This window comes from Gopherus evgoodei, chromosome 11 (genome assembly GCF_007399415.2).
Source record: "Gopherus evgoodei ecotype Sinaloan lineage chromosome 11, rGopEvg1_v1.p, whole genome shotgun sequence".
In the NCBI taxonomy this organism is placed as follows: domain Eukaryota; kingdom Metazoa; phylum Chordata; order Testudines; family Testudinidae; genus Gopherus; species Gopherus evgoodei.
This window is the reverse complement of record NC_044332.1, coordinates 24673750-24690975: the sequence shown is the minus strand read 5'-3', so window position 1 is coordinate 24690975 and position 17226 is coordinate 24673750. Positions and strand designations below refer to the sequence as shown.

At 40.4% G+C, this 17226-nt stretch overlaps 1 protein-coding gene across 1 annotated transcript in view; it reads right to left on the bottom strand.

Moving 5' to 3' along the window:
* HECW2 (HECT, C2 and WW domain containing E3 ubiquitin protein ligase 2) overlaps positions 1-17226 on the bottom strand; it is a 253750-nt gene that overhangs the window by 59303 nt on the left and 177221 nt on the right. The window contains 7 exon segments of the mRNA XM_030580447.1: positions 6892-6932; positions 6935-6989; positions 6991-7076; positions 8961-9089; positions 10891-10994; positions 11408-11558; positions 16158-16253. Coding sequence (XP_030436307.1) covers positions 6892-6932; positions 6935-6989; positions 6991-7076; positions 8961-9089; positions 10891-10994; positions 11408-11558; positions 16158-16253 — 662 coding nt within the window.

Here is a 17226-nt window from a genome sequence, read left to right as displayed (position 1 = left end):
AGTGTGGTGCTGCTGGTGTTGGTGGGCCGGTCGGCCCAGGGTTAACAGTTAAGGCAAGTTAACCTTTTACATCCCTAAGACCACTTCTGTTGGTGAGAGCCACACAGAGCTCTCCTTCAGGTCACAAAAGCTTGTCTCTCTCATATCCTACACAGCTATAACTACTCTGCATACAGATCTGACACTTTCAGGAGTAGAAAATATTCCAAAATCTCCTAGACTGAAAGATTAAGAGATACATAGTGGTGGACCACCTACATGGAGAAGTGTTTCCACTTATGGTAAGTAAGCTATGGTCTGGAAGGTTTTCTACTATCTTGAGCAGAATATTCTGGATCGCTGCTGAACAGCATGTCACTTCTGGCATTAACCAACAGAAACCAACATTTGAAGTGAAGCATTTGTGAGTTCGATGCAACACCTGACTGTGGTTTTTATAAGGGACAGCCTGGGCAGATGAAAATACAGGGTTGCCTTGGCCAGGCTGGGGCTATGAGGATCATCCTTCCTCTGTATATTTGAGTTTCAATATCACTCTGGGAATGAGAGGTATGGTGGGTAAGCATCTAGTATATCATTGTTTCATGGAAATAGGAACATGTTTGATATGGAACCCTGATTGTAACCAGCTTTGGAGCAACAGTGGGGGCATATCCTCTTCTGTCATGTGGCAAACAGATCTACCGTAGGAATCTCTCATATGAAGAGACTCTGAGCCCCATCTCCATTGAAAACAGCTTGGGAGTCACCTCTCTCAATGCCTGGGGGCATCCACCAATCCAGGGATGACAATACTCTGGCTGGGATGCATACCAACTTGTACAGGTGGTGTACCTCTGGGCACTAGACACATTTTAGCCACGCCTGCATACACAAGAAATGGATCTTGGCTTGTGTGCGCATGTGTCAAGTGGCCATGTGCCCCAGAAGCCTGAGGCAGTTTTACACTGTGGTTTGCAGCTGCTTCTTGAAGGCTACACAAACTCCCCTGGTCCTGAGCAAAGCCTGGAGAAGCCAAACAATTAAAATGAACTTTAAGAAAAAAAAACAAAAACAACCAACAGGATGAAAAAATGAGTACCACTAACTACATACACATTTAAAGGCAAAAAACTACCAAAGTACAACAACATGCTCTGACCATAGATGGTAAAAAGGGAAATGAAGGAGGATGGGGCGGCTCGCTCCACCCTTTATATCCTTGACTCCAGGCATGAGGTAAGGTAGGGCGCCTGCCTTTCCTATTATGGAAAACTTTCTGTGGCCAGTGCATGAGACATGCACACTCTTCCCCTCCTCGCCCACCACAGTGGAATGGCATATGCAATCACTTTAAGATGAAATCAGAGTTCCTCATAATAAGCCTGTATGAAAATAGATAGACAGAAAACGAGTCATGCTATAGAAGAGATAAGTACTTATTATTTACTATGATGGCGAGCATAGTTCACTTCCGGGAAGTTCACATGACTCAAGGAGAAGCAAAGAAGCTTCACACTATGGCATGGGACTATGATATCAAATTGTCCTTTTAGGTCTCAGGACAATGGGTTTGAGGAGTGAAAGGTTTGGAATTTGGGGGAAGGGCTGTTTTCTGTCTACTGTCCCTATTTGACTATAATTTCTGGTTACTGTTTTGAAGTTTTCATTAATAAATGCGAACAGAAAAGAGACTGAGGCTCCACCATACTGGGAATAGTCCAGCAGAGGGCACCAAAACTCTTAAGGACCCTGATTGTCAAGCTGCTATCTGGTATATGGAGCTAAGAGATATGCCTACAAGTTGGTGTCTGGGATGAGACAAACTTTATTAAAGGAAACTATATACAGTTTGCTCAGCTGAGATATCTATAAATGTATAAATTAAGCACAACGTCTCTCTGTTCAATTTTGAATGTTTTTGCTAATGGCAATGTTGAGCCTCGGGCTGGTGGTGTCCCCTGGCCAAATAGTGATGTCATTTGTGATACTGGCTATACAGGATCCAGGTATCTGAGAAATCTAAACTACTCTGTTTAGTAGGATGGAACCTGTTTACCAATTTCAATATTGGCTTTTTGAATTCTGTAAGGAGGCAGAGTGGATGGGCCATGTCATCTTTGGTATCTATGCCCAGCTAATATGTTTAATTCTCTTACTAGCAAATGTCCAGTAATTCTTTTTCATGGCGCTGATATCATTTTATCCAACTCTATCTATCTGTATTTTGAAGGAAGCAAGGCAACCTTCCAAAGGCTGACTTCAATGTACTGACCTTATACTAGAGTATACTTAGAAAAACAAACTAAAACGATTCGTAACAAAAAAGTTACTTGTTTAGAGCTATACTGCAGATGCGCATCTCTGATTTAATGCAGTCATCTAACAGCATGTAATGCTTTTTTGTACCCCCTTAAAACTATGCCTAAAGATTATATTAAGGGTGATCATGTCCTTATCAGCATGAATGCTTTTAGGCCAGCCAGCAGCAATCTATAATAAAGCACAGATTTACTGCTGCTGAAGCTTCATTAAAGAAAATCATTTGAACTTCAAGCTCTGGGCTAATCTGGACACTGGTTCCATTGCTGGAAACTGAAACTCCTATCACTGGTCCTGGCAAGGTATAGCCAGGAAACTTATAACAGTTGTGCAAAGTGACAGAATTTGGTTTGACCAAAATTGAATCCCTTTCCCCCTCAAAGAACTATACATTTTTAAATAGACGTTATTTCAAATAAAGGCGGTGAACGCTTGTTTAATATTTTACTTCATCAATGTTCAACTTTATTTTAACATCCCCCAACATATACTATTTATATACTGGGTTTCTGTTTATTACACTGATTTTCTATGTATGATTTGCATTACAAATCCAGGAAAGATCTATTATTTTAATGAGACGGTTGTTTAGTTTAGAGCCAGGCATTTCAGAACAACCTCTGCCTAAGCTTCTCCACCGAGTTCTACCAATGGACCTCAGTTCACAGCCAATTGTGCAGAGATAAGAAACATCAGCATATACTAGGGAGTAAAGCCCACTTATTCCGTTCTTTGTCTTTTTGCTCTAGCTGCTGGTCTGTGAAATAAAACAAGTTAATCTTCACCTGCCACTGGCCTAATAATTTGTGTTATCAAGAAAAATATCCATATCCCTCTAACTGGAAGGGTCCCACTCAGTCATTCATCTTCTATATCACAAAGATACATTAATCCCAGAATTCACTTGTGCACATGAGAGTGTTGATTTTATTATGCTTTAACATATTTGTAAGGTGACAGCGGGTGAAAAATAAAAGAGCATCTTTTAATTGCAGCACAACAGAGATGAAGTATGGTCCACCATCAACACAAGTACTAAGGCACACAGAAGATATATTTATGCATTGTGGCACAAGTACTGGACAAGCAAGGCACACTGTACAATTTAGGCCAACCAATGCCCCTCATTTAGGTCATACACATGCTACAATTCCTCTACGTACTGAATAAGTTTTTCTACTGTGACTCATCTTCCACTGGTCACTAAGGAAGCAAGTATTACTGTGGAAAAGACAATTCAAAAGGGTGAGAACCAGCAATCCTGAGCTAGGGCACAGAAAAATATACACCGCTACCCCGATATAACGCAGTCACGGGGAGCCAAAAATCCCTAACGCGTTATAAGTGAAACGCTGTTATATTAGAGTAGCAGTGGCAGTGCTCTAGTGGTGATTTTAAAGGGCCCAGGGCTCCCCGCAGCAGCCCAGTGCCTTTAAATCGCAGGCAGGCCCCTGCTGCCGCAGCCCCGGGGTAGCAGTGGCAGGGCTCCAGCAGTGATTTAAAGAGCTCGGGGCTCCGCCGCTGCAAGGAGCCTGGGCCCTTTAAATGGCCAGCCAAGCCCCACTGCCGCAGCCCTGAGGTAGCAGCAGCAGGACTCTGGCTGTGATTTAAAGGGCCCTGGGCTCCCCGCAGCAGCCAGGGCCCTGGGCTCCCGCAGCAGCCGGGGGCCCTGGAGCCTTAAAGCACCGCTGGAGCCCCGCCTCAACCGCGCTATACGTGAACCCGTGTTATATCGGGTCGCGTTATAGCGGGGGGGTTAGCGGTGTACTTCAAAATAAAGAGCTTCCTATGAGGTTTTGTTCAGTGCTTCCTCTGTGTCTTATTACAGCTGCATTAATCACAATCACCAAGTACCACACACAGAAATCCAGGGTTTGATTCTCTCTCTGGAGGATATGAGTAGCTTCTACTGACCTCGAAATGGAGTTACTCATTCTTCAGGGAGAGAACTGGGCTCCAGGAAATTTAAGGGGAAGGGCTCAGTGAGACAGAGTGGAAGAGGAAGAAAGAGGGAGACGGGAAAAAAAAGGATATTAAAATAATTGTATGTCCCCCACCATTTTTACACAATCCTTTCCTTAAAGCTGCAAAGTAATAAATCCAAGAAGACAACATACCTCAGGCATATTTCCTGCCTTCAGTTTAGAGTCTGTTTGTATTCCTTTCAGGTGTCAAGTACATTACACATGTGGACATGCAAACATTCATGGCTAAACATAGCCAAGAATTATAGACATAGGCACTTATTGGCTTAGTCAGACTATAGTCTAATTGTTGCATGCAGTTTTGTTGACGCTATGTTGGTTCCAGGATATTAGAGAGATAAGGTGGGTGAGGTAAATATCTTTTATGGGACCAGCTTTGTTGGTGAAAGAGATGAGCTGTCAAGCTACCAGAGCTCGTCCTCAGGTTTGGCAGGGTCTGTGTGCTGCTTTGAATTGGTGGGTCCTGGTTACAGGAAGCTGCTTCTGATGATGAGCTTGGAGAGGTTGCTATAGGTCAGAAGAGGGGGTTCAGGAAAGATTTATGTCAGGATGTGCTCCCCATCAAATATGGTCTGTACTCGTTTAATGATACTTCTACTGGTTACAGTGGGGGTCAAAGGTCACAGCTAGGGTGTACAGTTAGAGGGAGGTTTATTACCCCCTTTGTTGTCACCTACCAGCTCATACTGGAGCCGTATAAAGTATCATTACACAGTTACAACCGCTACTTGCCGACAACCACTTCCTGCAAGAAATCTTTCCTGAAACCCTTCTCTGGCTTCTAACAACCCCCCACCTCCCCAAGCCCATCATCAGAAGCAAGCTCCCCAATAAACCAGGATTCACTCAAGCAGCACCAGACCACAGACACAAACTTGTAGACATGTCTCCATTGCTACAACGATCAACAGCCCCAACACCACACCTTTCAAGATCCATGAGTCCTACACATGCCTATCACAGCATGTGATGTACTTCCTACAGCACACTACAATGTCCTAACAACAACTATGCAGTGAAAGCAGACAATCACTATGCTCCTGAAATTGAACTCACCACGATAAAAGACCAAAAACACCTATCACTTATGCTTACATTCATAACTTTGCTAGACAATAAAATCATAGCTTGAATAGACACCACTGGATTTATGGCTTATTACAACAGGTTGATAACCCACTAAGTCCCTCCCTTCCAGATTTCCCCTCCCCCCATGTCTGGTCATTCACCTTGAAAGGTCCCTTGAACTATGTGAACTGCTTATGCTAAACAATCTGTTCCACCTCGCATTTAGTTTGTGACTCTTTGAGTACATTTTGCAGGCTTGCAGAAGAGCTCAGTAAGCTTGAAATTGTCTCTCTGACCAACAGAAGACGGTCAACAAAAGATATCACATCCTCCACCTTGTCTCTCTATAGTCCTAATTACCATTTATTTCTCACCAAATAGATATCACTATCACTCCTTTACATGTTAATTCTAGCATACTTTTATTCTTTCCTATACCTATGCAAAGGGGGAAAATGCCACTCTAGGTAGCACTATTACTATGTAAGGCCACTGAAAATTCCCAACTTACTTTTACAAGCTTCAACTTACTTTAAAGGCAGCAAAGAATCCTGTGGCACCTTATAGACTAACAGGACGTTTTGGAGCCTGAGCCTTTCATGGGTGAATACCCACTTCATCAGATGCATGCTGCTTTTACAGATCCAGACTAACACGGCTACCCCTCAGATACTTAACTTACTTTTAGTTTACTTAGTGTATTGAATATAAAATTTTAAACGTCATGGTCATACAAAAAGTAACTAACTGCCCCCTCTTCAATAGTATTCAATAATATCATTTTCCCCAAGGAAAGAAGCAGATCCAATATCACACAACTTTAAAAAAAAAAGGAAAATTAACTGTAGGAGCCATAGAGCAAATTTAAACTCTTATTTTTGAAATAAATATAACTTTTCTGACAATGAACATTTCTAATTCCAAGGATGAGTTATAAAAAGGTCCTAATTCTTTTAAAGTGGCCAATTATAACCTTAAATCTAGAAGGCTTTGCACTGCAACCATGCCAAACAATTAATTTCTCCCAGTATTTATGGCCAGCATTGAATCACACAGAAACCCAACTTTGAGATATTCCATAAGGCCAAGCTGGTCTGAATGCATCACAATCTCATCTCATCTCCAAAGCCGATCACTAATCTGTCTATTTTGGTACTTGGATGGCGGATCAGCTGGGAACACCAGAAGCTATTTAAGAAAGAAAACTAATAAGGGATATGATAAATTCCCTTATATAGAAGCTTTTAAACTACCGTATGGAATCTAATAGTGACTGATGTAGAAAAGTTATAATTCTCTACTAAATGTTTTTCCATAATGGTTAATGTCACTGAGTCTCTCTTCCCAACAATGCTCCCTCTGCACAGACAGGATGTATTACTTTGTGCAGGGGAGGGAAGGAAAAAAACCCAGCCTATAGTAGTACTCACTCTTCTTGGAGAATCATCTGCATCTCTGCTCCTTTTAAGAGCGATGCTTCAATACCATTATATACAAAGGACAAAATCCAACCAGCATTACATGTGTGTTCAGGTACCTTGCCCTGATGGTCATGCTTCATTTCCCAACCTCTCGGAGCTCAAGCTGTTTGTTAGCCAACATATTGAGGAAGCCCACCAAATCTCGATTATGCTCGGTAACGCTCAAAATGGTGGGTGTCTCGCCGGACTGTGGTGATCATGTGCTTCAAACACGTGTTGTTTGTAAACATGCGGTAGGCCACTCTGAAAAAATTCATAATAAAATAATTTCAGGAAAGGACATAGAAGTTAAATGTCTACATAGACAGACCATCAGTTCAACAGTTGGATGAGTGAATTATGTTCTAACGAGTGGATAATAACTTGAACCCAAACTAGCAAAGCACTTAAGCCTGAGTTCAATGGGCACCGGGTCCTTTGCCCAAGAGCAGTCCCACTGAAGTCAACAGGACTGCTCACATGTTTAAAATTATGCATGTGCTTTAGTGATTTGCTGAACTGGGGCCCTAACAATTAAAGAAAGAGTCAGCAATATGGAAGATGGACATTAAAGAAAGAATAGCAGAGTGGGAAACAGTTATGAAACAAACACTTCCCAATATATTTGATCATAAATGTTTTATTCTTTCAGGCATTTTCTGAAGTATTTCTATTTTAATCAAACAAAAGTATTTAGCTCTTTCCCTGCAAAGGTAGCCTTCCTAATGTAAATGCATGGCCTGCAGCTCTAATAAACTTTGAAGGAAACGGTTTCTAGCTGAACAACAGCAGCAGAAAAAAAAGCCATGAAGTCTTCATTGCCTGACTCTATTCACCCACTGAGGTGCAAGCTATATTTTCCAGCATTCCACTTCACTGATGTTGGTGTAGTCATGACTGCTTCTTCTAGCAAGAAATTGGCCAAATTTAGAGAGACTTCACGATGCCCTTCCTAAGCATTCTCTAAGGGTGATATGTATAGATAGCGTCTCTTCTCTAGCCTAGTTTGGCACTATATTTTTAAGGAAACTCCACCAGGGATTTACATAACATTGTTTCAACCTACTTGGATTCTAAAAGGACACTTGCATGTTGTTATAGCTCTACATAAAACAAAAAGAATGAAAGACATAGAAATGCACTTGCCTTTTTTTCAATCAAACAAAATGGACTATACCCTATGAATTAAAGATGCAGCTGTGCAGGCTAGATTCTATGCAGTTGATTGGAACAATACACATACCATACAATTAAAACTAACACTGCCCAGTAGTTTTAAAGCCATTGAATTATTAACAGGAGAAATAATGTAATGAATATTCACTGCCTGCAAGTACTCCTGTGACTGGGCAAACGATAAGCAAAAAGTAAAACTGAAGACCTGTACTGCTTCCAGGGGCAGTTTTATATCACACCCAGCTCAAAAGAATGCACTAAAGCAGTGGCATTTGCTATATCTGCCCAAATACACTTACCAGTGTATACCGTAACCAGTCATTCTGTAGATTGTACACTATTTTAGAGCAGAGATTTATTTGTTTGGCAACTTCCCACTATTATATAATGTCAAGTACACTTACAATGCTGTATACAGTAGTAGCCATTACAAAGTCAATATTTACCACCATTACTAGAGCGATATCTGATAATGCAAAGAGTCACTGTGTGTAAGCAGACAATAACTGAAGTATCTCAAATAACACAGTGGTAAATGGGTAAATATTGGTTCTTTAACAGTTACCACTGTAAATAAATAAATAAAATGCCAAACAAACAAACAAAAAAAAAGATTCCCCATTGCATCACTCTGATTTTCTGGACATCTAATGTAATGCAGTGATGAATCAGGCCCATAACAATAAACGCTGCAGTTCCTCAGCACAGATGAAGTCGGAAACCTTGACATGAGCCTTATGTTAACAGCCGATATACTGTCAATTTTCCACAGTGTTTTCATGGACATGCACAATTTGAATAGTAAAGTAATAAATCTCCCACATTGAGTAGCTCATCACAAGCTCCTTTTTCACATCTTAGTCTCAAAATATTGAGTAAGATTTTCTATATAAGAAAAATACAGAGACCACAGATGTGCCCATATTTCTCAATGTATATTTATGAAATTGCGTGTCGGTACACACTATACTCACAGGGTTAGAATGCAGCACTGTAAAGAACTCTGGACTGATAAGGAATTTCACCGGCGGAGACTGTAGCAATAAAGTAAGCCTGGATCTGGAGGTAGAGTGAGGCAGCACATTCTCCCTTCGAAAATCTAACAACAAAGTGAGTGACAAAGACTCCAGTAATAACCTTTAAAAAAACCTCACTGCAAACAACTACACTGATTTGCCTTATACAATTCCTTGATGGACATTTCTCAGGTTCTTAAAACGTTCTCTACATAAGTGTACCTTAAATAATCCTAATTTATCAATTCATGTTTGCTGAAGATATCTGACATTTCCAGGGTAACAGTGTAGTAAGACTTTTTAATTGTTTCTGATGTAAGAAATACATAAGTGCCATTCTTACAAACCAAATGAGCTCCATTAGGAAGAACACTATACTTTAAGAAACTAGAATATACAACTTAATAGAGAAGACTGGAGAGGAAAGGACAGGTGTTAAGTGGGAATAAAACCTGAGGGAAGAACAGGGACTTCAAATAGGGGGAGTGATGGAGAGAGACAAAAGAAAGAAGGAAATGAGGAACACAAAATGGAGAAAGACAGGGAACATAATAAAGGAGGGGAGAGTGGGAAACAAAGGTAATATTTGAAACAAATATGGAGAAAATATTTCAAGCATTGAAGGAGTTCTTAAAAATGAAGAGAAGAGAGATGAATAAGAGAGAAAATGTCATAATAAAATGCCCCCCTCCTTGGGGTCCCCTGGGTAAGCACTAGCGTTGTATATTGCTAATGCCTTCATAGTATTGGAAATATCTTGGGAAGGGTTGAAGGCATGAGTGTGGAGTGGAAGATTCCTTTGCAGGTTACAAGAGGCCGAAGAGGGAGGAAGGGAGAAATGAATGGGTTAACTCAAGGATCCAGCTAGGCCCAAAGATGAGGAACGAAACTGCAGCCCAAGACCAGCGCACACAAACAAGCTCTCTGCTGCCAATGGCCAGCCGTAAGAAAGGAGACAGAACTGAAGAGGTGCAAACTTGTAAAACTGCGAAGTCAGTGGAGTTGAAAAAACAACCAGTCTCGCAATCCTAAAACCGGTGTGTTTTGGGGAAACTAAGGGATTGGTAACATAAATCTGTTGCAAAAGATACTTACAAACTACTGCTCATGCAGTACTTCCCTCAATTCCTCCCACTGTATGTCCATCATGGGGATGTTGCCTTGTTCTCAGATGACATTCTCCTCACTTTTGTGAAAGTCAGTAGTGTAACATCTAATTAACTTCTTGGCACCTCCAGCAATCCCTCCCCTCCCCCTGCTGCCCATAATGAAATTATGCACAAAGAGACCCTGATTGTTGGTGTCAAGGGGTTAACTTTAACAATGGAAAAGCCTTCATTAAAGAAAAACCTCACTGAATTTTAAACTTAAAATTGCCTGACAAAATGGAGAATTCAGGTTACTTCCCAGGTATATAATTCTGCTGGTTTAATTCATTCAAACTGCCATCTAAGCTCATCTTCCCTTATATTGGCAACAGAAGCAACATTGAAATGAGCTCAGAAGTCAAGAGAAGAAGGAGAAATTCATATTAACAGAGTAAAGGAATTGCTACAGACTAGCCTGGTGTTCACTATATGCCACCATTAATAATCATAATAACTAAAAAGTTGGCAGCCGCAGAACATTTTTATGCAAATACCCTACATTAGCCATTTACATAGCTTCCTAATGTGAGAGAGTAAAGAAGCTGAAACACACACACAATTCAACACGCTGATTGAATAAGTCCTAATAAGCTGAGCCATAGCAGGTAGAAACAGGACAGTAAATGACAGCAAACGGTGATCTGGTTCTATGCAAACAGAAAGTGGGGTTCTCCTTATCTCATTCAATGGCTGATGGGCTGAACTTTCCACTGACTGACATCAATTTTATTTTTACCTGCATTAGAATGATGGAAGTCAGTATCCTCTCCAGCTCCATCAATGGCATGTGGGTGCTCTTCAGGCCTATCATTAGTCATTGTTCGACGAATACTCTGATATCTAGAATTACAAGACTGAATTTACACACACTATAGGGTGACTACACCCTACAACTGGCACTAGGAAACCCCAACTACTGAAGCTGTTTTAATTGCTTTTTCATCCGTGCACCCTAAAATCCACAGATGTCTGATTATTCATAGCCTTCTATGGCCTGACTTTTTGTGGTTCCTTACCCATTGTTTTTGGCCAGGTTGCCATTGAACATTAATGGAACATAGATGCTAGTAGCCTGCATCCAAATTCAGGGGGACATTCAGAAGAACCACACTGGTTCACAAATCCACTGGTTCACAAACGTTGGCACAGAGCTACTTATGGTAGCAGCTGGGACCTAGTCCTCACATTGGCTTTAAAATGCCAAGCACACTTTTGGTAGTATAAACTTAATCACTGACAACAACACTTCTCACCGGCGATTCAGCTGCTCCATTTGCTGTATAGAATTTGACCTCTGGAGGATCTGTGGGGCTGGAGGAGCTGTGGGTCGCTGCCATGTTGTTGTTCTGTTTACATGATCCACATAGAATATCCTCCCATGGCTGTCGATTCGGGCCTCCCAGTCTGAACAGTAATAAATCGTTATGAGGTATGACTTTTACTTTACATTTTGTTACTTTTTAAACTACACCTGTTGTCCTGAGTTTCTATTTCTCTTCTACAAGAGTCCTTCGATCCAGCACTTTCTGACTGCCCTCTATCTACATGACTCATAGGTAAAACCCCAGGCTTCTCTCAGATGTTATTCTGCAAATCAACCTCCCACTGTACTGAGTTTTTTTACAGAATTCACATCTAATATGGATTATCCAATATGTGCTGATGCTCCACTGACTAGGGAGTGTATGACCCTAGGCAGAATCTGTGTGTTCACACCCTACACACTATGCAATGATGTTTTGTACAAAATATGCCTTGTGAGGTACCATTTGAAAACTAACACCACACTAGTCAATAATATCATTGTAAAATATAGGTGACAATGCTGTATGTGAAATTATGGATACTTACTGACATTATGCTTTAAAGTCTGTGACTAGGTGTTTAAACCAGCATAACAGGTGGAGTGGATTAACAGGTTTTGTCCAGAAAGAAGGAAAGAGGGTGACACCTCAAACCATGTGTGACCAAATTCAGAGGACTATTTATTTGTATCATAGGTGTAAATAATTTGCACTTTAGCAATCAGCAGCAGAGGAGGAACCAGCATGGAGCCTTACCCTCCAGAACCCATGACTCCTTTACTCAGCATGAACTAATTAACTTTATTTGGGAGAAGCCTTCAGAAGAATACATTTCAGAGGTTCACTGGACTATATGAAAGGGGGAGAAAACCCCTAAATTATTCTTCACCTAATGGCGATAAAGAAACCAAGTGATTTGATCTCTATGATGGGTCCTAGCCAGGCCAGTCAGTAAAAATTTGGAAAGAAGACTGTGGGTGAGAGAAAGACCTTCTTGAACAAAGACTGTACCTTGCTAGATGAGTGTTTTCACTTTTATTTGCTTGTAACCTTTATTTTTCACTTGATATCACTTATCCCATGCACTCTTCTATGCACAAATTTGTTTTACTTTTAATCTAAATGAACCAAGTGCTGTGTTTGAACTGAAGTAATGATTAACTCTGATTAAAGTAATAAGCTGTACTTTTGTCTCTTTAAAAAAAGCAATAAACCTTACTGCTTCCTTAAGTGTTCCAGAGCAGGGCTGGATGCTTCCAGGCAGCCAGACAGTTTTGGGAAATTCAGGACGTGGAGTATATGAAAGTAGTAACCACAGCTTGTGGAGACCAAGGTGGAGCACAGGCTGTGTTGTAGGCAGGCCACTGGGGTCAGAGTGCTGAACCAAGGCTGCACAGCACCCAGACACAAGGTAACTGCATGCTTGTCTGCTGGTGCTCAGGATGTGAGCCACAGCAGCAGAACATTTAAGACACTCAGGATTACAGGCAGACAGTGACACAACCCCTCAGTGGGTTTGTACCCCAAAACATTATAGAGCGTGAATCCCAAATTAAACAATTTAAGATCTTTGGGTTCACTCACTTCATCTGCAGTATGCTGTGATACAGTCATTGAAGTTTACGGCAGGCCAGAAGGCCAGCTCAAGTTCCACGCACCAACTGAGCTCCATTTAAACCCAAAATTATAGATTTAAGCAGAACTTCAGTGGTGTATAGGCCCCTCTCAGCCCTCCGAATTGCACCTTTATAGAACAGAGGTAACCTTTGTAAATCTTAACTAGTTGTTTTGATTTTGGTACCTAGTGGTCGGTTTTTTCAGCTGTCAACAACAACAGTAAAGCATATTAGTTAATGATACATAATGTGTATTTCACTGTGATAAATTACTCTTTAGAGAGGAAAGATTATATTAAATGCTCTTCCAGTGCTGCAATGATAAATGAAAAACCACATACACACACAGTTGAGTACTAACCAGAGACTGTGGAAAACAACCAAGCTCATTCCTAGGGAAAGCAACAAATAAATGGTAGGAGACAACCTTGATTACTTACATAGACACTCATTTACCTCTCAGCATAGGCACAGCCAATTGACCAAAAGTAATTAAGCCTGGTAAAACTAAATTTTTTTGGAGTGCTGTAACCTCTTACTTGGCTTTCCAAGAGGACTGCCAATTTCAGAGTATATAAAGATTTTATATTCTGGTGGAAAAGGCCTTTCTAGAGGGAAATTTGTCTCTACTTAGCACATATTCTCCACTCCTTTCTTCAAATCAAGTCCACAGCTGAACAGTGTAATGTAATAAGGTCCCAATCCAGCAAAGCACTTGTGCACATGCTTAACTTTGAGAATGTAACTAGTCCCATTTTCTTCAAGTTAAGCACTGGCTTAAGTACTGCGATGCATTGAGACCTCAATGCCATCACTGAGGCAACTACATAGATTACTGCCACCTTTAATCAATTAAACTGGATGCAAAAAAGTGTTTACAAAAATATATTTTTAAAACTAAAGCTTGAAGGTACAGTGCATTTGCACAGTTTCTATGCAGTTAATCAAGGTTTTACAGTACCAGGTCATCTGTTTTGTGCATTCCCTATTAACATAATGAGTAATTTGTAAAATCAGCATATGGTATATGTATATTGCATAAATAATTTTTTTTTAATTTTTGAACATAATCTATATGGCAACTGGAATAACTATCTTTTCCTCTGTCTCAGCCTGATGTAACAAACCTAGAACGTATTCCAAAGCACCTTGAGACTGTGGTATGCTGCCCACTTTAGACTGAATAAGCATGTTCCATTAGTGTTTGCCCCAGATAACATCACAATATTAATAATGTAACATTCAAGCACATTTTCAGACAGAAAAACTGAATCCAGATGGTGTTCAGTAATTTATTCTGGTTTAAGTTTTATTCACAGTAGTAGATGGATGATCTGTATAAACCCTTGCACTGTGCCTTGATTTTTTCTCCTTTCTAAATATTTATACAAGTATTGGAGTGTGTGAGGTGGAATATCAGGGCTCAATACTGGGCACAAACACACCCTCATAGTAAATGACAGTGTTGGAATATTATATTGCAACACAAAATGTAAATATTATGAGATTTTTTTAAAGGCAATTTATAGCAGACACAGCTTATGAGAAAAATAAGCAGTTTCTATATACAGTATTAAAGCCACCTCTCAAACGTTTCTAATTTATTATATCTTGACCTGATCTCATCTAAATATTTCCTGAAAATGTTCTCTATCCTGTCAGTGAGAAAAGTGATGAAAGTGCCAAAAGTACCTATCTCCCCAGGCAGGACTCTGAAAAGAAATACTGTGTTGAGAAATTTAAATTAAGGTGTAGGGTGCTAACATTCTCTTTGGCTGACCTGGTAGTTGGGGATTTTTGAATGATAACTCTATCATGACCATTTGCTGTAATAGAATCAAACCAGAGCAAGAGGATAATGGGCTTAATTCAGCACTCCTGTGTGGTCTCATTACTATGCCAACACAATCCTATTCCAAATGGCAAGATGAATATCCCACTTTTTATTAAATTCAATGGGCAAAATCCTGATCCCACTGAAGTCAAAGGGAATTTCTTTTCTGCTGTTTGACATCACTCTTCAAAACCACCTGCCTACTCTCACCACTCCTTGTGAAACAAAAAATAAAAAGTCAGGGCTGGTATAGGTTAGTGATTGTCTATGAAGGGGATGTTCGTAATTGGCCTCCATATTTTTTTTTTGGGCGAAGTGGGGGTAAACAGTGTCTCCCCACTAGCAGTGTACAGATAGATGCTATAATCCTTCCCCTTCAAATATTTAATACTGACTGGGTTACAACTGGGCCAGGGTTATTCACATGCATTAGTCAAGTAATTGAAAACAACATGCTAGCCACATACACAATACTGAGTAACTATCTCTAAGCCAATTTAGAGGCATCCAAATTTAGTTTAACATCTAGGTTTACTTTATGTCCAGAGTGTCTTCATTTCCTTCACAGAACAAAATTAATTAAAATAATTAAAAATAAAAGAATTAAAATAACAAAATGTCTTAATTTCTTTCTACACCTAATTGTATCATCATTCCACTAATGATCACTCTCTGGATCCCTCAACAATGACAAAGTGCCAGGTCAGCCAAAGAGAACATTAGCACCCTAATTCTACTGTATCTCATGCATTTTACATAATAAATATAACCCATGACACAGCAGCTGAAAGCAGGAAGGCAAAAGCTTCAAGCTCTAGCTTTCCAGCTGATCCTGGAACTCCAGTTAGCACTGTGTGTCACAGAGTTATGTTATTTCAGTGTAAATCTCCACCAGCTTTGAAGTACTCCACAGCTTCCAGAGTCCTTGGATATCTTTGCTTCCTAGCCCCTACCACAGCACATCACCCCACATCGCTACTCATTTGGATCACAAGTTGAAAAGGCAGTTTCTTTCTTCCCTAGATCTCTATCAATTTCATTTAGTGGACCACCACAAGAAGTTTAATCAGCACAGAACATTGCAGTACTTCCTAAACCAAACACAGTCTGTCTTACAAAAGATTTCATAGCCTTGTTCCCCACACAGAACTCCTCTGCTGATCTTAGTTCCCGTTGAATTACGGGGCCACATTACTCCTAGAGTAGCTTATATCCTGAACACTTGGATTAAAGTAAAACAGAATCTCACTTGGTGGCAGAGCCTCATCCACTCTCTGATATCGGCTAGCATCCTGACGTACTGACGGTAGTGACCTCAAATTCTGGTGGCCATTGGCTTGAGAACCTAGGATTAAACAGAAAAGACATTCAGCTATTTTTTCATTCAGTGCTAAGAAGCTGTTGACTGGCCTCTGAATTGAACAGCACAGTGAACGTGGATTCTGTCTGTAATTTCAAGTCTCAGAGGGGGCACCAACTCACAACTGGCTCCTCAGACAGCATACAGACCACATGAGACCATTGTGGAAACCCAGTTCAAATATAGTAACTGCTGCTTTAAGATCTTAAGGCCAAATTCTATATTGAGGTCCATGGCTGCAGAATTACGCAAATTTACACCACAAGGAAATTTGGCTCTTAGTGGCTGGATAATAGGACAACAGAGGTCTATTGACAATACTTTAACAAGACTGCCCACTAAAATAATTTCCTTTAGTTGTGTAAGCAAGGGGTGAGGGCTGCTCAGTAAGAGAAGGAATAAATAATTCTACTTATTGGTTTGTTCCCTTAAATAAAAGTTCATACTCATAACCGATGGGAAGAGACAACGCCATTTGTCAAGCTATCTTATATTACTAAGCGCACTTCACTGGAAAGATTTACACATTGTTGCTGAAAAATATACCAACCATATTGAAAGTATACACAACTTGTACACTCTGGGTGAAATCCTGGCACTACTGGAATCAACGACAAAACTTCCACTGACTTTAATGGGGCTGGAACTTCACATTCTGTGTAGGTGACGTGTGAGGATTCTGAGAGAGTCTGGGAATATCATTCCCAGGGATATTTTGGTGCAATTTGGTACATTCAGAAGTCTAAATGTTGCTCTTCAGAAGTATTTGATGTATTTGAGATAAGCCTTCACTGGCACGGATGACTTACTGTAACAATATCCAGCATGTGATCAACTCCATCCCAGGCAGCCATCCCAGGCCTCCTCAAATATGATGATGAAGGGCTACCAAAGAACTCCCAAGAGTCCCCCCTTCATCACCAGAAAAAGGAAGTGAACGAATACATGGTAAATTGTG